The sequence below is a fragment of the Nycticebus coucang genome, chromosome 1 (genome assembly GCF_027406575.1).
Source record: "Nycticebus coucang isolate mNycCou1 chromosome 1, mNycCou1.pri, whole genome shotgun sequence".
NCBI lineage: Eukaryota > Metazoa > Chordata > Mammalia > Primates > Lorisidae > Nycticebus > Nycticebus coucang.
Window position 1 is genome coordinate 36,933,649 of NC_069780.1, and position 27,919 is coordinate 36,961,567.

General features: G+C 38.2%; 1 protein-coding gene across 5 annotated transcripts in view; it reads left to right on the forward strand.

Annotated features, from left to right (window-relative positions):
* SEC24B (SEC24 homolog B, COPII coat complex component) overlaps positions 1 to 10,662 on the forward strand; it is a 110,601-nt gene extending 99,939 nt beyond the window's left edge. For 4 of the 5 annotated variants that reach the window (XM_053564641.1, XM_053564700.1, XM_053564869.1 and 1 more), the window contains 6 exons: positions 2,505 to 2,680; positions 3,256 to 3,393; positions 4,504 to 4,608; positions 5,474 to 5,566; positions 9,416 to 9,519; positions 9,761 to 10,662. In XM_053564641.1, coding sequence (XP_053420616.1) covers positions 2,505 to 2,680; positions 3,256 to 3,393; positions 4,504 to 4,608; positions 5,474 to 5,566; positions 9,416 to 9,519; positions 9,761 to 9,875 — 731 coding nt within the window. In that variant the 3' untranslated portion in view covers positions 9,876 to 10,662. Of the gene's footprint in view, positions 1 to 2,504; positions 2,681 to 3,255; positions 3,394 to 4,503; positions 4,611 to 5,473; positions 5,567 to 9,415; positions 9,520 to 9,760 lie in introns of those variants that run through there. The other variant, XR_008374903.1, reaches the window with a different exon arrangement.
* The last annotated feature ends 17,257 nt before the right edge of the window (positions 10,663 to 27,919 follow it).

A 27,919-nucleotide genomic window follows, 5' to 3' on the forward strand; every position in this document is an offset into this window, starting at 1 on the left:
AAAATAGCCAGGTGTTGTAACGGGCACCTGTAGTCCCAGCTACTAGGGAGGCTGAGGCAAGAGAATCACCTAAGCCCAAGAACTGGAGGTTTCTGTGAGCTGTGATGCTACGGCACTCTGAGGGTGACAAAATGGGACTCTGTCTCTAAAAAAAAACCAAACCAAACAAAAAAAAACTAATTGTATATATATATACAATGTAATACCACATACAACCCAGCAATAAAAAGGAATCATTGAGGTCAGGAGTTTAAGACCAGTCTGAATACAAAAGAGGAAGATCCCATCTCAACCAAAAATAGAAAAAATAGCTGGGCATGGTGGTAAATGGCTATAGTCTCAGCTGCTTAGGAAGCTGAGGTAGGAATATTGCTTGAGCTCAGGAGTTAGAGGCAACAGTGAGTTACAATGACACCATTGTTCTCTACCCAGGGTGAGAGTACAAGGCTCAGTCTCAAAAAAAAAAAAAAAAAACCATTTAGAGAAAGGAATGAACTATTAATACTTGAACAAACAAGGATGACTCTTAAGGACCTTGTACTAAATGAAAGAAGTTAGATTTTAAAAGCTGCAATACAAGGCTGGGTGTAGTGGCTCATGCCTGTAATCCCAACACTCTGGGAGACCGAGGTTGGTGGATCACTTGAGCTCAGGAGTTCACTACCAGCCTGAACAAGAGTTAAGACCCCATCTCTACTAAAAATAGAAAATAAAAACTAGCTGGGTGTTGTAGCAGGTGCCTGCAGTCCCAGCTACTTGGGGAGGCTGAGGCAAGAGGATTGCTTGAGCCCAGAAACTGAAAGTTGCTATGAGTTATAATGCCACCAGCACTCTACCGAGGGAACAGAATGAGACTCTATGTGAACAAAAAACAAAAAAACACTGCATACGTATGATTCAGTTTATATCACATTCAGGAATAGGGAAAATTTTCAGATATAGAATGGATCAGTGGATCAGTGATTGCCAGGGCTGGGGAAGACGGGGGAGTTTTACTGCAAAGGGGCAATAGTGATGGAAGTGTTGTCTATCCTCCTTGTGGTAGTGATTACCTGACTATGCACGTTACATGTAACCACCATAGAACCACATTCTCAAAATACAGATTTTATTGTAAATAAGCTTTAAAAAAATTTCTTAGGGGCTCGGCGCCTGTAGCTCAGTGGTTTAGGGCACTGGCCACATACACTGGGACTGGCGGGTTTGAACCTGGCCCGGGCCTGCTAAACAACAATGACAACTACAACAACAAGAAAAATAGCCTGGCGATATAGAGAAACATTTGTTTCAAAAAAAATGAACGAATAAATATATCCCTTAGGGAATTTATATAGCACTGAATGTTTTTAACAAATTTACCTTATAGATTAATTTAAACATGAAACAAGCCTTGCTAATTTCCCATAAAGTCCTTGAAGGAAACAGTCATTAATACTCATTTGGGGCAGTACTGTTATAGCATTTACTAAAGGATCCCAATTTTTAAGTATTTTATTTCTAGACTTTGAACTAATTATACCAAACTGATTGTTTTTCAATCTAATTTTATTTTTAATGCTTAGGCATATGTATAGGTTAGCTAATATGTAGAATAAAATATATTCTTTGGCCCGGTGCCTATAGCTCAAGCGGCTAAGGCGCCAGCCATATGCACCAGAGCTAGCAGTTTCAAATCCAGCCCAGGCCTGCCAAATAACAAGGACAACTACAGGACGGCACCTCTGGCTCAAGGAGTAGGGCGCCAACCCCATATACCAGAGGTGGCGGGTTCAAACCCAGCCCCGGCCAAAAACTGCAAAAAACAATGACAACTACAACCAAAAAATAGCCAGGCGCTGTGACGGGCACCTATAGTCCCAGCTACTTGGGAGGCTGAGGCAAGAGAATCACTTAAGCCCAGGAGTTGGAGGTTGCTGTGAGCTGTGACACTACGGTACTCTACCCAAGGTGACAGCTTGAGGCTCTGTCTCTCCTCCTCCCCCCAAAATATATATTCTTAAGGAAAATAAGCCTCAAATAAATAAATTAGATAAATCTTCAGTATATGCATGAATGCTTCCGTTCTTCATTGTGCCCTTTAAAAAAAATTATTGACCTAGAATGCTTTGTAAAGAAGATTTTAGAGGATCAAAAGGGATAACTCAGATTGCAGGATTTACATTGGATGTGCAGGAAAAAAAAAATGATACATGTGACTTGCATTTGAATAACTGAAACCTCCCCAGGGCTTTCTCAGAAGTACATGGATAGTATACATGCTCTAACACCAGTGGTGGCTGAGTGTTTTAGATTTACAAGATTAACAAATAAACATCCAACAGAAAGTCGGCTTATTTTGATTGTCAGGTTTACTCAGTTCAGAAAAAAATGTACAAAGAGAAGTGAATTTTTTTATCCTAAAAACCAAAATAAATTGTTTTTTAAATAATGCATATAAATTTTATATCTTGTAGTGTTCATTGGAATCTAATGATTAAATACTTTTCATTTTGGTTGCTTTATAGCTGTAGATCGATCAGTTTCTTCAAGTCTGTCAGATGCAAGAGATGCCTTAGTAAATGCCGTAGTGGATTCGTTATCTGCGTATGGCTCGACTATTTCCAATTCACAGCACTCTGCACTGATAGCGCCCTGCTCCCTCAAGTTGTTTCCTCTCTACGTTTTGGCCCTTCTCAAACAGGTAGCTTTCTATACATTGTTTTACTTAATACAGGTTTTAAATTTTTCAGATACATGTAGGAAGAAATGAAATCTAAGTTGTTGGTTTTTAATACATAACATTGGAAGAGTCATAGCGGAAAGGTGAATGGAATGTGATGGTGTATAAATACACGATGGATCCAGTGAAGCTAGATCTTCTCTTTCTTTAGTACATGTGAACATTTTGGATAAATGTGTTCATATCTCCTTCTTAACATGTCCTTCTAAAGGGATTCTAAGGATAGGTTTTAATATTTATTGAATACCTTTTCATGTCTCAGGCACCATAATAGGTGTTATGTGTCTGTCATCTTATTTAATCCTTACAAAAACCTAGAGAGGCATTATTTTTCTGGTCTTTCTTATGATGACAGTAGTTCAGAAAAGGCAAGTAACTTGCTCCAGTGTAGAGCTGAGAATTGAATCCAGGTTTATCTAATTTGAAGGTCTTAATCCAGATCTATCTGATTTAAATTTCATGCTTTTCCCAGATTTATAGTATATATTTGCTTTAACATTTACATTTTATTTTAAAACATATCTTTTTCCTTGTAGAAAGCATTTAGAACAGGTACAAGCACACGCCTGGATGATCGTGTACATGCCATGTGTCAGATAAAGTCTCAGCCACTTGTTCATCTGATGAAAATGATTCATCCCAACTTATACAGGATAGACAGACTGACAGATGAGGTATGCATTTTAATGCATTTGAAATTTTTAAATTTGAGTATATTTAAGTGTCTTGATTCTACAGATAAGGTGATAATAAGTATACTATCAACTATTTTTTTTTCCATTCATTTTATCCAGCCCTGATAGTGGTCTTACATTAAGCACACATCTTGAATCTCACTGGATGATAGGTATTGGAGGTTTAAAAAATGGTTTCATATCAGAAGTAATTTTTCTTGTGGTTTTAGTATAATATTTCTTACAAAGCTAAGTTGTAGAGTGGACATTTTTATTTGTATTTTACAGATAGTGACAGTTTCTGATATGATCGGTTGAAATTTTGATTATATAGTAAGCCAAATATGGAATCCAATAATAATTTTAAGGTGCCAGTATGTAGTAGCGTCTTCGTTCTTCTATGTGTGAAAACTATATTCTTTGGCTCAGTTCCTATAACTCAAGCAGCTAGGGCACCAGCCACGTACCAGAGCTGGTGGGTTTGAATCTAGCCCAGGCATGCCTAACAACAATGGCAATTACAACAGAAAAATAGCCAAGTGTTGTGGCAGGTGCCTATAGTCCCAGCTACTTGGGAGGCTGAGGCAAGAAAATTGCATAAGCCCAAAAAGTTTGAGGTTGCTGTGAGCTGTGATGCCATGGCACTCTACCCAGGGCGACAGCTTGAGACTCTGTCTCAAGAAGGGGGGCCGGGGGAGGGGGGAATATATATATTTTCTTTGGAATTAGTATTAATTAAATATATATATTTTCTTTGGAATTAGTATTAATCCCAAGCATAGTGTTATGTTACTGAAGAAATGTAAAACAGTACCTTGCAATTCAGCAGAGTAGTCAGAGTCAACAGTTATATTTCTAATATGTCCTGTTAACAAAAGGGAAGGAAATGTGAGAGATCGTTCTGTGTATTCATGTCTTTACTTTTTTGATTTGAATACATTTGAGGGTAGTAATTCTACAGCCAAGATGGTAACATATAATCAATAAATACTTTTTGCATCCTACAGAGCTCTCAAAGTATTATTTTCCAGTATTTCATAAGGAGTAGCTATTACCTCTCAAACTATTTTGGCAATAATGTAAGCTCAAATTTTGTCTTTTTCTTTTCAGGGTGCAGTACATGTTAATGACAGGGTTGTTCCTCAGCCACCTCTTCAAAAATTGTCTGCAGAGAAGCTGACGAGAGAAGGTGCTTTCCTTATGGACTGTGGCTCTGTAAGCACCCTCTACTGACAAACTTCATACTGTTTCAGCTGTCAAAAAATGAAACAGGGTCCAGCTGTCTTATTACAGAGGAGGCAGGGAAAGGTAGATTAGGAACTGAGAGGCAATAAATTGGCAGACACTCCCTGGTGGTCTCTTTGGAAAAACCTTTCTTTCACTCTGCTTACCAACTTAATTGGACATAATTTTATACTGATATTTATATTGCTACATATATTATAGGTTAATAAACTTTTATATCATGGATTGATGGATTGTATATACTAGATAAAGAGAAGTAATGTCTGTCTTGAAGTACTTTACCATAAAGAATCAGAAAATTTAAAAAGACCTGAAGAGTTTTATCTAGTTCAACTTATATCCGTTGTTAGAAATTTCATTAATCATTTAGGAATTCAGAAGTCTTTGGATGGGGCTAGTGGTAAAGGGTGTCAGAATGGTGAAGATAGATTCAAAATAATTCTTTATGAGCTGGAAAAGAATTTGGATAGCCACAGAAGAGAAGGAAATAAATGAATTAAACTATAGAGATAGTAATTGAAAGAATGGATAGAAATATAGTGAGTCGATTATCCTGATAAAAGTATTGAATTCTAATGGAGGAAATAAGTAAAGAAAAGAAATCTATTTTATTAGAAACCTTAAAACTTAGGCAAAGGAGATAAGAACCATTCTAGATTCTTAGATGGAGATTTACACTGTTGTTATAATTTCCATGTCACTTTTATGTTTGTCTCTACTCTCTTTGACATGGTATACTTTACCTCTTTCATGCATGATAATTTTGAGAAAAATAGCTATAATGGATTTTTTAACTGTTAGTAAGTTTTAATATTTTTTTGCCTTTTGTTTTTAGGTTTTTTATATTTGGATTGGGAAAGGCTGTGACAATAACTTCATAGAGGATGTTCTTGGGTGTCCAGATTTTGCATCAATACCACAGAAAATGGTCAGTGGATTTTCTACAACTTAAACTTTGTGTTTGTTTTTTGTTTTTAATTTTTTGTTGACATAAAATTCGAGTCAGTATTTTAACCATTTACAATGTATGATTCAGTAGTTTTTAATGCATTCACAATGTTGTACAACCATCACCACTATCTAATTTCAAAATATTATGACTAAGAAATACTTGACTGAATACCATATTTTGATTATCCTTCCATCCACTGATGGACATTTTGGTTGTTTCTACTTTGGGACTTTTAACAAACAGTGCTGCTACAAAGGTTCGTGAACAAATTTTTATGTGAATACATGTTTTCAGTTCTCTTGGGCATATACCTAGGAGGGAATTACTGGGTCATTAAGATAACTTTGTGCTTAGGTTTTTGAGGGTCTGCCAAAATGTTTTCCAACAACTTTTAACTTTTGATTTAAATTACTTTGCTCATAATAAACATAATTTTTTCATTAGATTTTTACTAAATGTGTGCTAACCAATACCAAAGAAATATGATTCAGAAAGTAGTATTATATAATTAATTAAAAAGGAAGACCTACCTTATTTTCCAAGATATTGTAAATATGTCTTTCATCCTGAAATTGATAGAAATTCAATGTAATTCCTAATACAACCTGTTTTGTTTTGTTTTTTAATTTGACAAATTAATTCCAGAGTTCATTTTTAAGGCCAATAAATGAGTATAATAAAACATTTGAAAGGGAGAGTAATGTCAGCAAAGGGTGAAAGCATATTAAAAAAAACCCCACTAAATAATATAGTGAACTTTATTGTAAAGGTAAGGTAAGTAGAACAGAATAGAGTTAAGAAATATATCTACTAATTAAAAATAGAATGTGGTAAAGATTTCATTTTAAATCACCGTGGAAAAGATAGGATATTAGAAAAATAATCTTAGGATCATTGATTAGCCATTAGGGCAAAAAACAAAGGTGGTTATTTACTTTACATCAAAATAACTTACAAATGGATTAAACTTTTTTTTTTTTTTTTTTTGAGACAGAGTCTCATTTGGTCATGCTCCTTAGAGTGCTATGGCATCTTAGCTCACAACAACCTCAAACTCTTGGGCTTAAGCTATCCTCTTGCCTCAGCCTCCCAAGTAGCTGGGAATACAGGTGCCTGCCACAGCACCCGGCTCTTCTTTAGAGAGACGTGATCTCACTCTGGCTCAGGCTAGTCTCGAACCAGTGAATTCAGGCAATCCACTGTCCTCGGCCTTCCAAGTGCTGGGATTACAGGTATGAGCCACCATGCCCAGCCCTGGATTAAACATTTAAAAATTAAGAAAAAGGGAACCATGCAGGTAACTAGAAGAAACATTTGTGAATATTTATTTTTTCAATAATATGAAAATAAAAATATATAATAATAAAATAGGTAAGGCCATGTGTAAGTCAGTGATTTTGAAAGGACAATAATAAATCTAAAAGCAGAAATGTAAATCATTTCTATTTGGTAAAAAATAAATAAAAAGACCAAAAAGCAAACAAAAAAAAATCGTAAGATTATGCATAACTCGTAAGACTAAAAAAGGGCTAAAAACTTCTTTAGTATAAAAAGTTCTCTTACAAATCTTTAAAAGGAAAACTTTCCCTTTTCTCTAAAAAAGCTTTTTAACAGGCAGTTCAGTGGGGGAGAAATGTAGACTTATGAATTAATAGCCTCACTTGTAATTAAGGGAAACAAAATAAAATAATAGTATAGCACTTCTTTGATTTAACAGATTGTCAAAAATTTTTAAATTTGATGAATGGCTATCAAGCAGCAGGTGTAGGACAGTAGGCACGTCACACATTATTGATTGGAGTGTATGTGGTATTTATGTTGCCTTTCTGGAGGGCCATTTGACAATATCTGTTATAGTTAAAATCACATACTCTATGACACAATAAGTTATTCTACTCCTAAGAATAATATATCCCCTGGATATTTTCACTAAAGTTGCCATATGTTCACCCATGCTTTTAGCATTGAATAAGTGATACCTATGCATTTCTTTATTTATTTTTTGAGACAGAGTCTTACTATGTCGCCCTTGGTAGAATGACATGGTGTCACAGCTCACAGCAACCTCAAACTCTTGGGCTTAAGCAATTCTCTTGCCTCAGCCTCCCAAGTAGCTGGGACTATAGGTACCCGCCACAACACCTGGCTACTTTTTTTGTTTCAGTTGTCACTGTTTACCTGGCCCGGACCAGGTTCAAATCCGCCAGCCTCAGTGTATGTGGCTGGTGCCATAACCACTGTGCTACGGGCGCTGAGCCTATCTATGCATTTATTAAAAACAATAAAGTCTGGAGCATGATGTATTCCTGCACCTGTATTCCTGGCTACTTTAGAGACTGAAGCCAGAAGATCTTTAAAGTTCAAGATTGCAATGCATGATGATCATGCCTGTGAATAACCACTGCATTCCAGCCTGGGCAACATAACAAGACTATGTCTCTTCCAAAAGACCAAAAAAAAGGAATGTGGTTTGAAGAGAGTCAACCCCCATATGTATAATTAGAATATGATCCCATTTGTATTTTTAAAAATGTGTTTGTGTATATAATAATAATAGCTATACATACTTAGAAAATATCTGGAAATTTTATATCAAAAGGAGAATGTGTTTTGTTTTTATACTTTTTAAATACTGACATGAATTATGAATATAATTATCCAAAGTTTTCTGTTTAAATTATATACTACACTTACATACTTTGAATTATTTAGTCTACTTTAAAGTTGGCTTTAAAAAAGAAAAATAATTCTTACCTTTATAGTGTATATACACACACATACAAATAGAGTTTTAGATCTTTTTAAAATAGCTAGCTGCACATTTATAGAGGGTGCCAAAAAATGTATACACATTTTAAGAGAAAAAGCTATCCTATTCATGATTGTCACGTGGTGACAGTAGCATTCATTTGATGAACTCCATCTTTTGAGTGAGTGTCATACTACATATTGGTTCTGTAACTCAGTTCACCTTCAAAAAGTAATACATAGTTTGTTTTTGGTTTTTGAAAGCCTTCTTTCAAAGAAGCTGCAGTACAGAAAATTGGAGAACCTTAAATGGAAAATAGTTGAAAGAATAAAAGTAAAGATGGTAGTGGAATAAAGTCATAGAAACAGCTTTTGGAATTTTTATGGTACACCCTTGTCATTTACTCTAGTAAAGTCAGAGCACCTATACTGCTAAATGATAAAAGTGCAAACACAGGAAAAATGAGGACTATCTATGTATAGCACTATACTTCTAATAAAGAGATTCTAATATGTGATTAAAAAAAAAGTAATACATGGGTGACATCTCTTAAAGAGTGCGTAAGTTTTTTTTTGCACCTTGGTATTTACACATCTACACTTTTCTTTAAATTTTCTTACCTTTAAACTTTAAGGATTAAAGGAAGCATGAAATTTTCCCAGAATGTCTATTTTTAGAATAAGATATAATGTATAATTGTTAAGAGAATTTGGTACTCAGTGGTAGCTTCCTTCATGTGAATATTTCCTTTAGAAGAAACAGGTGAAAAAAAAAAAACAAAACAAAGGTGCCAGTGACATACTAATGATTGTGTTTGTTTTATTGACTTCTCCAGAAAAATACAATATTCAGGTAAAGTATCAGTGACATACTTATCATTAAATGTATTTTGTTGACTTATCCAAGAAGATAGAAACAAAGTTGTGAACTATTAAAATGTCATTTGTTTGGTTGCTTCTGTTGGGGCTGGGGAGTAGAGTGCTGGCAGTTGGTTGATGATAGAGGAAATTGTGATTAAGTGTTAATACTGCTAAAGTGTGTAAGAAACAAAATAATTTCTGAATTACTTTTATCAGATACACCTTCCAGAGCTAGATACGCTTTCATCAGAAAGAACTAGATCCTTTATAATGTGGCTTAGAGACAGCAGACCACTAACTCCAGTCCTTCATGTGGTAAAGTAAGTACTTTCATAAGTTAATTATGAAGTTTTCTTTTCCTGTGCAATCTGTGTGAAACTGCTTATCTTCAAAACAAACGAAATAATATCAAAATATGTTCTGGTGTTAAAATATTGTTACTTGATTCATATCCTCTTGAGTTCCATTTTCTGATGTTTCCATGTATTAGTAATTTTTTTCAATGTCTAACTATTCTTTTTAATGTACATTTTTAGATAAATGCCCCTTTCTATTTTTCAGAGATGAGAGTCCTGCCAAAACAGAATTTTTTCAGCATTTGATTGAAGACCGGACAGAAGCTGCATTCTCTTACTATGAATTTTTGCTTCATATTCAGCAGCAGATTTGTAAGTGAAATGGAATAAAATTGAGTAAGAAGAAAAAGATCTATATCCTAGGTAGAGCATAATCTGTCAGAGAAGTGCATAGGATATTTGAAATGAAGTCATTTATTGTTACAAGACATAATGCACAGCACCCTGTCTGAGGCTTTGGCAAAGGGAAAAGGGGAAGAAAGAATGTGACAGATTTTCTTCAGCCTAAATTAATGGTAATGATGGTGTTGTTTGCACCAAGTATATTTTGAATTGGTTTCTACACATTTCCAGTAGTATGGCAGTATAGTGCTCTGTTCCTTGCAAGCTGGCAAATTTATGTAGCTATGTGGAATGATATGTCATAATGTAAAATTAGATAAATTCTTTTTTCTTATAATTAATATAACATTTCTGGACTTGAACTCTGAGAAGAGATGCCAAAAGGCAGTGGTACCGTGTTCTTTGTTTATATGAATTACTTTTTAACAAGGAATGATTCTTATTCATTAAATGAATTCAACATTTTCCCTGTAAAAACAATAGAGTTTCAGTACATGAACTATAGAAAAAGTATATATATAATGTACATAAATGTTACATTTGTAAAGAAAATGTAAAAATTTAACTACAGAATATGAATTGCTGTAACTGTGCTGCATTGTTGGATGACAGCTCTTTTTGTCATGGTTAGAGAATGAGGTTGACTAATGCATATTATGAATGGAATCCACAAAGGAAACACAAAACTCTTTGTATTCTGTTAAATCTTTTATGTGGATTTATTTATGATCAACCTACTAATTAAAAATATTTTGCTTGACAGTATGGCTTGGTGATTTTTGGGGGGTTTTCGTTGTTGTTTTGGTATGGGGTTGGTGATTTTGTTTTGTTTTAACATAGAGGATGTATTGAATTTAACTACTTAGAGAAATGCAATGATACATATATGTAATTCGATAAGTTTTTCATTTGTCTGTGGACCTTACCAAGTACTTCCTGTGGTTTGTATTCTAAAAAACAAATGGTGCTACTTTCAAAAATATATTTAATTACTGAGCATAATCTTAAATTGTCTTTCTCATTTAAATTAGATTTTTTTATATACTTATCGTGAGAAAATTTTAATAATTGTGTGTGACTGTCCTATTTTTAAATTGACTTTAAGATTACCATCTTGAAATTTTAGAGTGATTTTATTCTAATCCAGAAATAATAGTAAGAGCTTATTTAATATAAAAACTTTCTTTTTTTTTTTGAGACAGAGTCTCACTTTGTCACCCTTGGTCTTAGGCTCAAGTGATTCTCTTGCCTCAGCCTTCCGAGTAGCTGAGACTACAGGTGCCTGCCACAACGCCCAGCTATTTTTAGAGAAAGGGTCTTGCTCTTGCTCAGACTGGTCTCGAACCTGTAAGCTCAGGCAATCCACCTCCCTTGGCCTCCCAGAGTGCTAGGATTACAAGCATGAGCCACCACGCCTGGCCCAAATATAAAAACTCTTTGTAGAATGATTTTAGAATGGAATTTTTTTTTTTTTTTTTTTTTTTTTGTAGAGACAGAGTCTCATTTTATTTATTTTATTTTTACATATACATGTGTTTATTAGGTTTCCATTTTTTTTTTGCCTTCACAAAATTAAAAAGGCTTAAAATTTAATAACAATAACAATGTTTAAGATAAGGACTAGAAACAAAAACCTCGTAAAGAATGAAGGACCATAAATACATTCAGAGTCTCATTTTATCACTCTTGTAGAGTGCTCTGGCGTCACAGCTCACAACAACCTCCAGCTCTTGGGCTTAGGCAATTCTCTTGCCTCAGCCTCCCGAATAGCTGGGACTACAGGCACCCGCCACAACGCCTGGCTGTTTTTTTGTTGCAGTTTGGCCAGGGCCAGATTTGAACCCGCCCCCCAGTATATGGGGCCGGCACCCTACTCACAGAGCCACAGGCACCACCCTGTAGAATGGAATTTTATTTTGTACACTGTGAAAGTCCCCTTCAACAAACTGTGGAAGGAAAAGACTCTTCGTGTGTGTGGTCAGTGATTTTTACTGGTTTTGTGCTTTTGTGGATCTCTTTTCTCTAGATAGAAATAAAAAGTATTCTCACATTCTCTGATGGGAAATTAGAGGTTAAATGACTCGCCATAAATGACATTATTAATTAGTGACAGTGCTGATGGTAAAGACCCAACTGCTCTTTGTACCCACTACCAACTTCCACCCTACTCCCCGCCCCCAGGACTGTATATGTTCCTATACCATGCCGCCTCCAGCAAGAGAGACTCTTACGAACATTAGAAGAAACTGCAGTACCTTAAGGAAGATATTTTATAATTTATTCATCTTTTTTTCTTTCAATTTAGAGATAAGATCTATATCAGCCAGAAAATTGAGTCTTCTCCATCTGCTTGCCTTCCTATGAGAAGTAGCACTTCATGCTAAATAAGTGTGCTGGTAGTGTTTGTGTATCTGGCTTGAAACGGAAGGCAGCCTTAATCAGGGGACACAGTAGCTATTAACGAATAGCCTTCTGACGGGACATGAGCTGATCCAAACATAAAAGTCCTTTCTTTAGATCTCCTTAGTAAACAATACATAGTTCTGTAGCATTTCAGGTTTTGGATCAATAAGCATCCCTTGCCTCTAATTGCTTACCTGTGATATAATCACTTCCTACTAAGTGAGTTCCTAAGAGTCACTAAAATTGGTCTGTATCCACAAGTGCCAGTCAGTGTGGGGTTTTTTTGTTTGTTTTTTGAGGCAGAATCTTACTTTGTCACCCTCTGTGGAGTGCTGTGCTGTGATAGCTCACAGCAACCTCAAATTCCCAGGCTCAAGCAATCCTCTTGCCTCAGCCTCCCAAGTAGCTGGGACGATAGGTGCCCACCACAATGCCTGGCTTTTTTTTTTTTTTTTTTTCTTTTTTGAGATGGGATCTTGCTCTTGCTTGGCTGGTCTCGAACTTGTGAGCTCAAGCAATCCACCCACCTCAGCCTCCCAGAGTGGTAGGATTACAGGCATGAGCTAGCATGCTCACCTTCAGTCAGTGTCTTAGGATTCACTCAAGACTCTGCTTCTGCTCCTCTAAGGAACCTCATTTCCTGCACGAGGTGTATTGTTTTGCAAGAATGCCCCAAAGTGTATATATGCAGATACTTTCACACAGGTAGCCCATCAGGCAACTGTTCATGGTTTTGCTATTATTTTTACTTTTTAGGTATGTATCATTTTAGATTGATAGCCATTGAGATTGCTTTCAATTACTTGGTTAGTGTATTATAATATACATTGCATGTTTTTATACTGTACTTTTCTAGTTTTCTATATATTTTTAGCCAAAATAATTACACTCTCCTTGGTAAAACAAGTATGTATAACCTACTCCTCTACAATACTCTTAACACTTTATTGATAATATAGCCAGTAAATACAGTAGAATCTCCATAGTTGACCACTTCCTTAAGTTGACTGGATGTTCATAGACTCCTTAAGTTGAACCTAATATTCACAGACTGGACAAGCACCACATGTACACATCAGTACAGCAGGCCTACTCCCTTACTGAACATTTCTGCATGTTGACCATTTTGTTACAGTCCATCGGTGGTCGAGTTACTATGTGTTCTAATTTGTATGACTTGTAAATGGATTTAAGGCAAGTGTAATATACAGTAGAACCTCTATAAGTTGACTGCCCAAGGGACTATAACAAACTGGTCAATAGGGGGAGGTAATCAACATAAGGAAGCCGGCCTGCTGCGCTGACATGTACGTGTGGTGCATCTCTGGTCTATGAAAATTAGGTTAACTTGAGGTGGTCAGTGTAGGGAGGTGGTTAACTGTGGCGGTTCTACTATCTGTATTCTTTTGAAGTTAATTGGTTTTTGTTTTATAATATTAAATCATATGTTTAAACTCATTCTCTTTAAAAATAAACAATAAGCAATGTTTGTTCCTCTCAATTCTTTGTTACATAGGAATTGCTTTACAGAAGGAATTATATTTTGGATCTTTTTTGAACTTCTTATCCCAATTCAAATCTCTCCATGTTCCCATCCCAGGGTAGCATACATAACAGAACACATATATGTAATTGAGTAACTGGAAGGAATGATTAGTCTTTCTTTTTTTTTTTTGTAGAGACAGAGTCTCACTTTACTGCCCTCGGTAGAGTGCTGTGGCGTCACACAGCTCACAGCAACCTCCAGCTCTTGGGCTTATGTGATTCTCTTGCCTCAGCCTCCCAAGCAGCTGGGACTACAGGCGCCCGCCACAACGCCCGGCTATTTTTTTGTTGTTGCAGTTTGGCCGGGGCTGGGTTTGAACCCACCACCCTCGGCATATGGGGCCAGCGCCCTACTCACTGAGCCACAGGTGCCGCCCTGATTAGTCTTTCTTAACAGTGGAATCATTCTGCAGTGATCTTGGGAAATCTATAAAACATTCTTCCAGTTAAGAGGACTCTTCCATTTTCAATGAAATTTTTTATGGTTTTATTTTTCCTGTGTTCAGTTTTTTTCAAGTTCTGCTTTTTTGGGACTTTGGTCTTACAACTTGCATAGTAACAATAGGATATGCTTGTTACATGTGCGTCCTGTTAGAACCTGGGAAATTTTAATGGAACAGAAGGTACAATATCTCCATTCTGTTTCCTATCATCAAAAACTGATAAGTAATTACTTGCAGACTTAGGAATAACAGGAATAAATGGAGAAATAGATGAATGTTTAAGCAAGAAAGGTTAAAACGTAAAGTTGGGTTATTTAGTAAGTACTGTGTTTGCAAGCAGTAAGTGATCTTTTGAAAGGTTTTTCTCAGAAATGTAGTGAACCTATATTATATAGAATTTATGCAAATCTTTTGGGTCATAATCTGGGAAGAAATAGGAAAAAATTATAGTGGAGAATGAGTATGAACCAGAAATCTCTTGAAAGGAAAAGAAGGCTAAATAGACGTCACTATAGGAGCTGACCTCATTCACATCCAAGCGTTGCCCCTGCCATTCCCCTGCCTGGAAAGCCCTTTCATTCCTTTCCTGGCTTTCCTCACTGATCACTGCTCATCCTTCAGAACTTAGCTGAGAGGTCACTCATCCTGGCAGCCTTTCCTGACTGCTCCCTCATATGGGTCAGATACCCCTCCTGTGTGTATGTGTGATACTTACTGTGTATCGCTACTAGACCCCCATTATACTGTGTTAAAATTGACATTTTCCTTTAAACATGGGAACTAGCTCTCTTTGTCTTAGTGTCTCTCATTTCCAGCACATAATTGACATTCAGTAAATGTTGAACCAATGTTAAAAAATTCCAATTAGAAAATGAGTTGAAGATCTGTGAACTAAAGTAGGGTAGTATCTTCTAGATGAGAGGAGAAACATACTATACTAAGCCATATAGAAATTGAAAGGAAATCTGACAGACTAGAAATAATGACAGAAAGTGGAGGAAAAACCCCATGAAAATTCAGGAAATTCAGGCTGAATTTTCCACCTCTGAAATCAAGATTAAGTGATCTGGAGCATGTTGCAAGATCCCTTCAAATACGAAAAGAAGTTTGCTGTTCCTTGTGTTGCTTTCCATAATGCTGGACACAATGCTTGGTGGCTTTTTTGACCTTAGAATCTATAATGCACCACATTCCAGTGTGCTGCTCTAGCCTATAACCAAGCAGCCTGTCAGGGTGCCAATCTGGGATGCAGTCAGAGGAGGAGAAGGCCCTATATCAGTGGTTCTCACCCTTCCTAATGCCGCAATGTATTTTCATTGTTAAAAAGGGGTCATGACCCACAGGTTGGGAACTGCTGCCCTACATCAAGACAGGCTGCAGTGCAAACTGTTCTGCCCCTTGGGCTTAACTCATCCCCCAGGTCCAACTGGGAGCATAGGTGGCAAATGCAAATGCCATATTGAGCCTCAACTGGAGATCAGACCTCTCTAGGGTTTTGGAGCACAGCCAAGCCCTCTTCTGCAAAAACATAGTTTTGAGACTAGCTCCTAGATTGCTGTTGAACTGTCTGCCACAGGATATCGAGTGCCCTTGTGGTCTGAGCTGACCAGTGTGAACTAAGCAGTTAAGTGTGAATGTGCCCAGCAGCAGTCTATCATTAAATGGAAACAGGGTACAAGGCTTGGGCTCAGCAGGTCCTAGAGTTGAATGAGCAGATGGCTCAGACTCTTACACCTGCTCCTGCTGCATCACCTTGACTCCTTCGGGTCAGATCTGTGGCCCCATAATGTGTTTTTCTTTGATCACTTAACCAGAACCGAATGTTAAGACAAAATGCTGACACCAACTGGACAGCTGTAGTATTAGTCTAGTGGTGAAGGGAAATCCCCTTTGTGGGCAGAACCTCAAGCAGTACACTGATTGCAACTTTGTCTAGACTGAGCTAGATAAGAGATGTGGAACTATACAGCTTCATAGCAGTAGCTAATGACTAGTTACATGGGCAAAGACTTAAAAGGATCAGGATTAGAAAATTGGTGCCAAAGAGGTTTGGAGAGTAGGTATTTAAGTGGACTTCATGAAATGGACACAGAATATGAAGATATATTTGTGTTCCATATCAATGCACACCAAAGGGCATCTATAGCAAGTCTACCTTAATTAGGTTGCCAAGGTGACCCATCCTGTGAATGTTAGCCTCCTATAGCCATTGCCAGTATTTGTTCAATGACCCATGTACAAAGTTGCTTTACCTGTAAGGATCGAAGCTATTCTTGGGTGAAATATTACGAACATCCTCTCACAAAGGCTAGACTGGCTAGCACCACATTCCTAACATATCTTCAGCTAAGATCTGCTTTGTTTCCTTATGTATCTTCATGCTTTGGGGAAAACTGCTTGTCACCTGATAACATGTTGATTACACTGTAATCCTTGATCTTGGAGCAGTCTGTCCTCAATAGAATAGACACATAATGTGCATAGGGTTTTGCCTGTCCTGCCTGCATTGTTTACCAATACCACCATCTGGGATTACAGAATTCCTTCATCATTGTCATAGGACCTCCACGACATTGCTTCTGATCAAAGAACTCATCTCCTAGCAAAATAAGTGTGGCAATGAGAATTCACTGGTCTTACAATAATGTGCTACCCCCACAAGCAGCTAACCTGATGGATGGAATGTCCTTCTGAAGACAACAGTTATAATGATAGCTGAGATACTGTCCTACAGGAAGCAGTATGTGCTTTGAATCAGCAACCGACATTTCTCTCCTATAGCTGCAAACACAGATTAGAGAATCAAGAATTGGAAAGGAAAGCATTCCCTTAATGTCTTTACAAAATTTTAGCATCTTAATTCGCAAAGGGACATAATAATAATGTTCCACTGAATTGAAATTGTAACTACTTCCTGGCCATTTTGAGCTTTTTTTTTTTTTTTTTTTTTTCATTTTGAGCTCTTTATATCAATAGCCAGAAGGAGATTGATCCTAATTATGAAGACAAATTGATTTGCTCACTCAATGAGGCAAGGAGAACTATGTCTGGTACCCAGAGGATTTTCCAGAATACCTCTTTTAATACTCATATATTCAGTACTGAAAGTTACTGAAATACACCAACCCAGTAAAAGAATGGGTACGATTCCAACTCTTCAAAAATAAGGTTTGCATCTCCCACCAGGTAAAGAACATCGACCAACATTCTATACTATGCTAGAGGGAAACTGGAAGGCAATCTGAGAGATATAGTGGGAATAAATTTGACAGTGAAAAAGAACTCAATTGTAGCTATGGATCAGTCACAGTTATGTTAACGGCCTCTAATAGAATATGGGTTTTGGTGCCAAAGAGAACAAAATTTGAATTACAGAATTAGTACCTCTGCTGGCTGAGACTTGGGCAAGCCTCTAAACTTCTTTGAGTTTCACATCCCTACTAGAGATAACATCCTTGGTGGGAGTTTTGTGAGAATTTATGTGCAATCAGTGTGTAAAGTTTCCTTTGCAGCACTCAGCACATAGTAAATATTCAATAAATGATAACCCATGTCTTGACAAAATAGCACAATGGTGTTAGTCGTAGTGTTTTTTTCATATTGAGCCTGCTCTTTGCCATTATACTACCTGCCAGTTTCCACTTTCACTGAAATTCTTCCCCACTTGATGCTGGAGATTAAAAATTCTCATGCAGATACCTCAGTTCAGACTGCCTGGGCTCAATCTGCCTGCCTTCGCCTCCGAGTAGCTGGTACTGCAGGTGCACACCACTGCACCCCGCTGGAGTCTTCTTTGCAAACATCAGAAGCCACGCTCCCACCAGCTTAAACCAAAAAGGAAATTTCTACCTTACCCAGCTGGGAGAGGCACTAGGCAAAAACTGGGACCTTTCACAGGCGGAGCAAGATGGCAGCCGAGTAACAGCTTCCTTGCATCTGGGCACCGTGAGTCTGGGGAGATAGGACTCCAGGCATCTCTGGCTGGTGGGATCTGCTATCATCACCCCGTGAGGATACAGGGAGTCAGCGAGAGACTTCTGGACCCCAGAGGAGGACTAAAACAGTGGAAAAACGGCAAGTGGTCGCGTGTGTTCAATCCATCTAAACCCGCCCGCAACTGTAAGTTCAGTAGCAGCGAGACTGCAAACCAAAAAGGCCTTACCTGTGAACTGTTTTGGTGTCTTTGGACTTGGCACTCAGTTGAACTGCCTTAGGGAGAGGCTGAGCGGGAGTGCAGAGAACTTTGGCCGTTGTCTAGGGCCCTAGTCTGAGCCGCTGAGCCAGACGGAACTAATAGTGTTTGGCTGTGGGTCACAGGGAGCCATTGTGAGCAATCTGCCCGGGCAAGTTCTGCCCTCAGGGTCGCAGAGCTAGAATCGGGTGGGAGCTGGTAACCCAACGCCCAAGTAGCCTAAGGGTGGGGTCTGACCCGCCTTGCAGCCCTAACCCTCAGGGGCAGAGTGAGACTGGTTTTGGCACACTGGGTAAGTGGATAGCCACCAGCAGTGATTCCAGCGACAAGCACTTTCCAGGGAAAGCTTCTGCTCAGCAAATTTACAAATTCAAAGTGCCTTTTAAGTGGGCTGAAGAGAGATTTAGGGTGTCTACCTGCTGGGGTTTGAGAAATCAGCAGCCTCCAGTTGTATCAGAACTGTGATTAACATCTCATACCCCAGAAGACCACGCGTTGCCCAGACAATATTCAATAACATATGCATACTACTTTGTTTTTGGTTGTGTTTTTTTTTGGGGGGGGTGGAGTTGGTTGTTTTTTTATTTATTTTGATGTTGATTTTTTTTTTTTTATTTTCCATGTTACTTGTACTTTTTTCCTTTTTTATTATTTTTTATTAAATTATAACCTTGTACATTGATGCATTTATGGGGTTCAGTGTTCTGCTTTGATACACAGTGCGAAATGCTTACACTGAACTAAGTAACACATCTATCACAATTATACTTTTTTTTTTTTTTTGAGACAGAGTCTCACTCTGTCGCCCTCAGTACAGGTCTGTGGCATCACAGCTCACAGCAACCTCAAACTCCTGGGCTTAAGCAATTCTCTTGCCTCAGCCTCCCAAGTAGCTGGGACTACAGGTGCCCGCTGCAACACCAGGCTATTTTTGGTTACAGTTGTCATTGTTTAGCAGGCCTGGGCCGGACTCAAACCCGCCACCCTCGGTGCATGTGGCCAGCGCCCTTACTCACTGAGCTATGGACACTAAGCCCTCGTTTCTTAATAGTTTTGAAATGTACCACTATATCATGCACATTAGGTGAGATCCCCCAAATACTCTCTCTCCCATAATCCCCCTACCCTACCCTCTCTCTCCTCTTCCCTTCTACTTTGTGGACTATAGTTATGTTTTGCCATTCATATGAATGTATGGGTGATTATACACTGATTTCATAGTAGTATTGAGTACATCAGATACTTTTTTTTCCATTCTTTTTTTTTTTTTTTTTGTAGAGACAGAGTCTCACTTTATCGCCCTCGGTAGAGTGCCATGATGTCACACTGCTCACCACAACCTTCAACTCCTGAGCTCAGGCGATTCTCTTGCCTCGGCCTCCCCAGTTTTCTTTTGTTTTTTAATTTCAACCTTTTCCATACAGACCCTTTTTCTTTCTCAATTTTTCTGGTTTAATTATAATTTCCCAGTGCTGCCTTTTTCAATAACTAGAACTTCATTTTTGCTAGTGTTTCTACTGCTATTATTTGGTTTTTCACCCAATTTTATCCCATAAAGTTTTCTGTTTGCTTGTTTTGGTTTGATTTCTAGCATTTTTGTCTTTCCTCTCTACTTGGTGGAGGTGGGGTACTGTGTCTGATCAGGTTAGCAAAGAGCTGCTGACCTCAAGGGAACCACCCAACTGGGCACCCCCAGAAGGTGGGGTTTTTTTAAGGTTGTGTGAAAGTACCCTACTGTACACCTACATTGCTCTGTCTCCCTCTTTCTGTCCCTCTCTTCTTTTTGTCAATATTCCTTTTACCCACCCCCTCTCCTTTCTCTATTTTTCTTTTTTTTTCTTATCAATCGGTCCTCCTTTCTTTCATCCCTTTTTTGCTCTTCAACCTTCTCACCCTTCTGGTCCTGTAACCCTTAGTCCACAGGCACGAGAACTTAAAGAGCAAGAGGAAGTGAAAGGAAAATTAGGGCAAGGAAACAGATAAAAGAAATCACTCATGAGGAAGAATCAGCAGAAAACTCCAGGCAACATGAAGAACCAGTCCAGAACAACCCCACCAAGGGACCAGGAGGTAGCTACTGCAGAGGATTCCACCTATAAAGAAATGTTAGGAATGACAGAAAGTGAATTTAGAATACACATGTTGAAAACAATGAAACAAATGATGGAAACAATGAAGGAAACTGCTAATAAAGTGGAAAATAACCAAAAGGAAATCCAAAAACAGAATCAAATAAGAGATGAACGATATGAAGAATCTAAAAAGGATGTAGCAGAGCTGAAGGAACTGAAACAGTCAATTAGGGAATTTAAAGATGCAATGGAAAGTATCAGCAACAGGTTAGACCATGCAGAAGAAAGAATTTCAGAGGTAGAAGACAAAGTTGTTGAGATAACTCAGATAGTAAAAGAGGCAGAAAAGAAGAGAGAGAAAGCAGAACGTTCACTGTCAGAATTATGGGACTTTATGAAGCGTTCCAACATACAAGTGATAGGAATTCCAGAAGGGGAAGAAGAATGCCCCAGAGGAATGGAAGCCATACTAGAGAATATTATAAAAGAAAATTTCCTAAATATCACCAAAGATTCTGACACACTGCTTTCAGAGGGATATCGGATGCCAGATCGCCTCAACTCTAACCGAGCTTCTACAAGACACATTGTGATGAACCTGTCCAAAGTCAAGACAAAAGAAAAGATTCTGCAAGCTGCCAGGAGTAAGCGGCAGTTGACCTACAGGAGCAAATCCATCAGAGTGACCGCAGACTTCTCTAATGAAACTTTCCAAGCAAGAAGACAATGGTCATCTACTTTTAATCTACTTAAACAGAACAATTTCCAGCCCAGAATTCTGTACCCTGCTAAGCTAAGCTTCAAAATTGACGGAGAATTCAAATCATTTACGGATATACAAACATTCAGGAAATTCGCCACAACAAGACCAGCTCTACAGGAAATACTTCAACCTGTTCTGCGACTGACCACCACAATGGATCAGCAGCAAAGTAAGAACTCAGAAATTAAAGGACAGAACCTAACCTCCACACTGATGCAAAAGATAAAACTAAGCAATTGACTTTCACAAAATAAGACAAATAGAATACTACCACACCTATCAATTATCTCAATAAATGTTAATGGCTTGAATCCCCCAATGAAGAGACATAGATTGGCTGACTGGATTAAAAAACACAAGCCATCCATTTGCTGTCTGCAAGAAACACACCTGGCTTCAAAAGACAAATTAAAGCTCCGAGTCAAGTGTTGGAAGACAATTTTTCAGGCAAATGGAATTCAGAAGAAAAGAGGAGTTGTAATCTTATTTTCAGATACATGTGGATTTAAAGCAACTAAAGTCAAAAAAGACACAGATGGTCACTTTATCTTGGTCAAGGGAAAAATACAACAAGAAGACATTTCAGTTCTAAATATTTATGCACCCAATTTAAATGCTCCCAGATTCTTGAAACAGACCTTACTCAGTCTGAGCAATATGATATCTGATAATACCATCATAACAGGGGACTTTAACACTCCTCTTACAGAGCTGGACAGATCCTCTAAACAGAAATTAAACAAACATATAAGAGATTTAAATGAGACCCTACAACAACTGTGCTTGATAGACGCATATAGAACTCTCCACCCCAAAGATAAAGAATATACATTCTTCTCATCACCCCATGGAACATTCTCCAAAATTGATCATATCCTGGGACACAAAACAAATATCAACAGAGTCAAAAGAATTGAAATTTTACCTTGTATCTTCTCAGACCATAAGGCACTAAAGGTGGAACTCAACTCTAACAAAAATGCTCAACCCCACACAAAGGCATGGAAATTAAACAATCTTCTGTTGAATAACAGATGGGTGCAGGAAGAAATAAAGCAGGAAATCTTTAACTTCCTTGAGCATAACAACAATGAAGACACAAGCTACCAAAACCTGTGGGATACTGCAAAAGCAGTTTTGAGAGGAAAATTCATCGCTTTAGATGCCTACATTCGAAAAACAGAAAGAGAGCGCATCAACAATCTCACAAGAGATCTTATGGAATTGGAAAAAGAAGAACAATCTAAGCCTAAACTCAGTAGAAGAAAAGAAATGTCCAAAATCAAATCAGAGATCAATGAAATTGAAAACAAAAGAATCATTCAGAAAATCAATGAAACGAGGAGTTGGTTTTTTGAAAAAATAAATAAAGAAACCATTGGCCACACTAACGAGGAACAGAAAAGTAAAATCTCTAGTAACCTCAATCAGAAATGATAAAGGGGAAATAACAACTGATCCCACAGAGATACAAGAGATCATCTCTGAATACTACCAGAAACTCTATGCCCAGAAATTTGACAATGTGAAGGAAATGGATCAATATTTGGAATCACACCCTCGCTCTAGACTCAGCCAGGAAGAAATAGAGCTCCTGAACAGACCAATTTCAAGCACTGAGATCAAAGAAACAATAAATCTTCCAACCAAAAAATGCCCTGGTCAGATGGCTTCATTCCAGAATTCTATCAAACCTTCAAGGAAGAGCTTATTCCTGTACTGCAGAAATTATTCCAAAAAATTGAGGAAGAAGGAATCTTCCCCAACACATTCTATGAAGCAAACATCAACCTGATACAAAAACCAGGAAAAGACCCAACCAAAAAGGAGAATTTCAGACCAATCTCACTCATGAATATAGATGCAAAAATTCTCCTCAAAATCCTAGCCAATAGATTACAGCTTATCATCAAAAAAGTCATTCATCACGATCAAGTAGGCTTCATCCCAGGGATGCAAGGCTGCTTTAACATACGCAAGTCCATAAACGTTATCCACCATATTAACAGTGGCAAAAATAAAGATCACACGATCCTCTCAATAGATGCAGAAAAAGCATTTGATAAAATCCAGCATCCTTTTCTAATTAGAACACTGAAGAGTATAGGCATAGGTGGCACATTTCTAAAACTGATTGAAGCTATCTATGACAAACCCACAGCCAATATTTTACTGAATGGAGTAAAACTCTAAGCTTTTCCTCTTAGAACTGGAACCAGACAAGGTTGTCCTCTGTCACCTTTACTATTCAACATAGTGTTGGAAGTTCTAGCCAATACAATTAGGCAAGACAAGGAAATAAAGGGAATCCAAATGGGAGCAGAGGAGGTCAAACTCTCCCTCTTTGCTGACGACATGATCTTATACTTAGAGAACCCCAAAGACTCAACCACAAAACTCCTAGAAGTCATCAAAAAATACAGTAATGTTTCAGGATATAAAATCAATGTCCACAAGTCAGTAGCCTTTGTATACACCAATAACAGTCAAGATGAGAAGCTAATTAAGGACACAACTCCCTTCACCATAGTTTCAAAAAAAATGAAATACCTAGGAATATACCTAACAAAGGAGGTGAAGGACCTCTATAAAGAAAAGTATGAAATCCTCAGAAAGGAAATAGCAGAGGATATTAACATATGGAAGAACATACCATGCTCATGGATGGGAAGAATCAACATTGTTAAAATGTCTATACTTCCCAAAGCAATCTACCTATTCAATGCCATTCCTATCAAAATACCAATATCGTACTTTCAAGATTTGGAGAAAATGATTCTGTGTTTTGTATGGAACCGGAAAAAAACCCGTTATAGCTAAGGTAGTTCTTAGTAATAAAAATAAAGCTGGGGGCATCAGCATACCAGATTTTAGTCTGTACTACAGAGCCATAGTGGTCAAGACAGCATGGTGCTGGCACAAAAACAGAGACATAGACACTTGGAATTGAATTGAAAACCAAGAAATGAAACTAACATCTTACAACCACCTAATCTTCGATAAACCAAACAAGAACATACCTTGGGGGAAAGACTCCCTATTCAATAAATGGTGTTGGGAGAACTGGATGTCTACATGTAAAAGACTGAAACTGGACCTACACCTTTCCCTCCTCACAAAAATTGATTCAAGATGGAATTTAAGTCCTAAAGGACTTAAGGACCTAAAGGACCTAAGGCATGAAACAATAAAAATCCTCAAAGAAAGCATAGGAAAAACACTGGAAGATATTGGCCTGGGGAAAGACTTCATGAAGAAGACTGCCATGGCAATTGCAACAACAACAAAAATAAACAAATGGGACTTCATTAAACTGAAAAGCTTCTGTATAGCTAAGGAGACAATAACCAAAGCAAAGAGACAACCTACACAATGGGAAAGGATATTTGCATATTTTCAATCAGACAAAAGCTTGATAACTAGGATCTATAGGGAACTCAAATTAATCCACATGAAAAAAGCCAACAATCCCATATATCAATGGGCAAGAGACATGAATAGAACTTTCTCTAAAGATGACAGACGAATGGCTAACAAACCCATGAAAAAATGAGATATCATCTAACCCCAGTGAGAATGGCCCACATCACAAAATCTCTAAACTGCAGATGCTGGCGTGGATGTGGAGAGAAGGGAACGCTTTTACACTGCTGGTGGGACTGCAAACTGGTACATCCTTTCTGGAAGGAAGTACGGAGAAACCTCAAAGCACTGAAGCTAGACCTCCCATTTGATCCTGCAATCCCATTACTGGGCATCTACCCAGAAGGACAAAAATCCTTTTATCATAAGGACACTTGTACTAGACTGTTTATTGCAGCTCAATTTACAATCGCCAAAATGTGGAAACAGCCTAAATGCCCACCAACCCAGGAATAGATTAACAAGCTGTGGTATATGTATACCATGGAATACTATTCAGCTATTTAAAAAAATGGAGACTTTACATCCTTCGTATTAACCTGGATGGAAGTGGAAGACATTATTCTTAGTAAAGCATCACAAGAATGGAGAAGCATGAATCCTATGTACTCAATTTTGATATGAGGACAATTAATGACAATTAAGGTTTTCGGGGGGGAAGCAGAAAGAGGGATGGAGGGAGGGGGGTAGGGCCTTGGTGTGTGTCACACTTTATGGGGGCAAGACATGATTGCAAGAGGGACTTTACGTAACAATTGCAATCAGTGTAACCTGGCTTATTGTACCCTCTAATGAATCCCCAACAATAAAAAAAAAAAAAAATTCTCATGCAAACTACTGCCACCTTATCTCCCTCCATGTTTACTATGTTCAATTTATTAACTTACATTTGCTTCAGACCATGGACTACAGATGGATGTACAGAAAGAATTGAATCTTAGCCTATGAAATCCACGTCATCAGGTTTGATGTTCACCAGGTAGCTATAGTTGCTGTGTTTTGTTACCAAGTTTGTTCCAAGAAAGCTATTTCTGTTTTGTTTTGTTTTGTTTTTTAATTTTAGAGACAGTCTCACTTTGTCGCCCTTGGTAGAGCACTGTGGCATCACAGCTCACAATAACCTCCAGCTCTTGGGTTTAGGCGATTCTCTTTCCTCAGCCTCCCAAGTAGCTGGGACTACAGGTGCCTGCCACAACGCCCAGCTATTTTTTGTTGCAGTTTGGCTGGGGCCAGGTTCAAACCCGCCACCCTCAGTATATGGGGCTGGTGCCCTACTCACTGAGCCACAAGCACCGCCCCCAAAAAGCTATTTCAAACTTTAACTTTCTACCTGGTGAGTGCAGTGGCTCACACCTGTAATCCTAATTCTGGGAAGCTGATTTGGGTGGATTGCTTGAGCCCATGAGTTTGAGACCAGCCTGATCCACAGCAAGACATAGTTCTAAAAATAGCTGGGCATTGTGACAGGTGCCTGTAGTCCCAGCTACTTAGGAGGCTGAGACAAGAGAATCACTTAAGCCCAAGAGTTTGAGGTTGCTATGAGCTGTTATGCCATGGCATTCTTCTAAGGGTGAGCAAGTGAGACTCTGTCTCAGAAAAAAAAAGAAAAAGTTCAATACTCTATACTAATAAGTAGATTGTGTGGAAAGTTTTTGTTTGTTTTTAGACAGTCTCACTTAGTCACCCTTGGTAGAGTGCCATGGCATCTTAGCTCATAGCAACCTCAAACTCTTGGTTTCAAAAGATTCTCTTGCCTCAGCCTCTCAAGTAGCTGGGACTACAGGTGCCTGCCACAGTACCTGGCTATTTTTTTTTAAGAGACAGGGTCTCATTCTTGCTCAGGTTGGTCTCAAACTCTCAGGCAATCCACCCTCCTCAACCTCCCAAGTACTGGGATTACAAGCGTGAGCCACTGCGCCCAGCTCCAAGGTATGAACTCTTAAGACTTCGAGCTTTTGAAAATGCTATGTAAAAGGGAACATAGCTTCAATTTTTCATTTGGCTAGCTCCTGTTCCTCTTCCAGTTATTAGTGTGTGCTGAAGTCAGCCTGTCCCTCAAACCCAGTCTTAATGTTTTTGTAGGCCCTTGTACTTTTCCTAATATAAACTTTGTTCCACTTTATTTAATCCTTGTTTTTCACTGTTTAGCTTCTCATTATGTTTTGTGTAGGCAAGAAACCCATCTTTTTTATTCATCACTCTACCATCAGAGCCTAGTAGAACCTATCTCTGGCATATACCCCCATATACTGATAACTAGAAGTGTGTGCTTATTATTTTTAAAAGCGATTGTACTTTTAAACTTTGAAGTCCTTTTTTATTATCAATCCATTCATTCAGCAAGTATTTGAGACCCTCCTATGTGACGGGCACTGTGATCTATCACCAGCAATGAATAAACAGACAAGGTCCCTTGTGTCAGGTAGTTTACATTCTAGTTGGGGGAGACAGATTTTTAAAAATGTATAAAATGTCAGGTAATGATTAGCTGCTAAGAAGTACAAGCAGAGTAAGGGCTAGCAGCAGGGAGTAGGAGTTAGTGTAGCCCACTGGATCTGACAGGGCCTTGCAGGCTGTGGTGAGGGCTTTCAGGCTCACAGCAAAAGAGGTACAAATCTTTTGAAGGACTATGCCCAGTGTTGTGATGTGATCTGACCTTACAAAGATGAGTCCAAAGGCATGAAACAATAAAAATCCTCAAAGAAAGTGTGGGGAAAACACTTGAAGATACCGGCTTGGGGAAAGATTTTATGAAGAGGACTTCTATGGCAATTGCAACAACAAAAACAAATGAGACTTAATTAAACTGAATAACTTCTGTACAGCTAAGGAGACAATGACCAAAGCAAATAGACAACATTCAGAATGGGAAAAGATATCTGTATATTATGAATCAGACAAAAGCTTGATAATCAGGATCTACAGAGAGTTCAAATTAATCAACAAAAAAAGAGCCAACAGGATCAGTGCTCATAGCCAATGGTTAGGGCACCAGCCACATGCACCGGGGCCAGTGGGTTCTAACCGAGCCTGGGCCTGCTAAACAATGACAACAACAAAAAAATAACTGGGTCTTGTGGCAGGCACCTGTAGTCCCAGCTATTTGGGAGGCTAAGGCAAGAGAATTGCTTAAGCCCAAGAGTTTGAGGTTGCCACGGCACTCTACCAAGGGTGACATAGT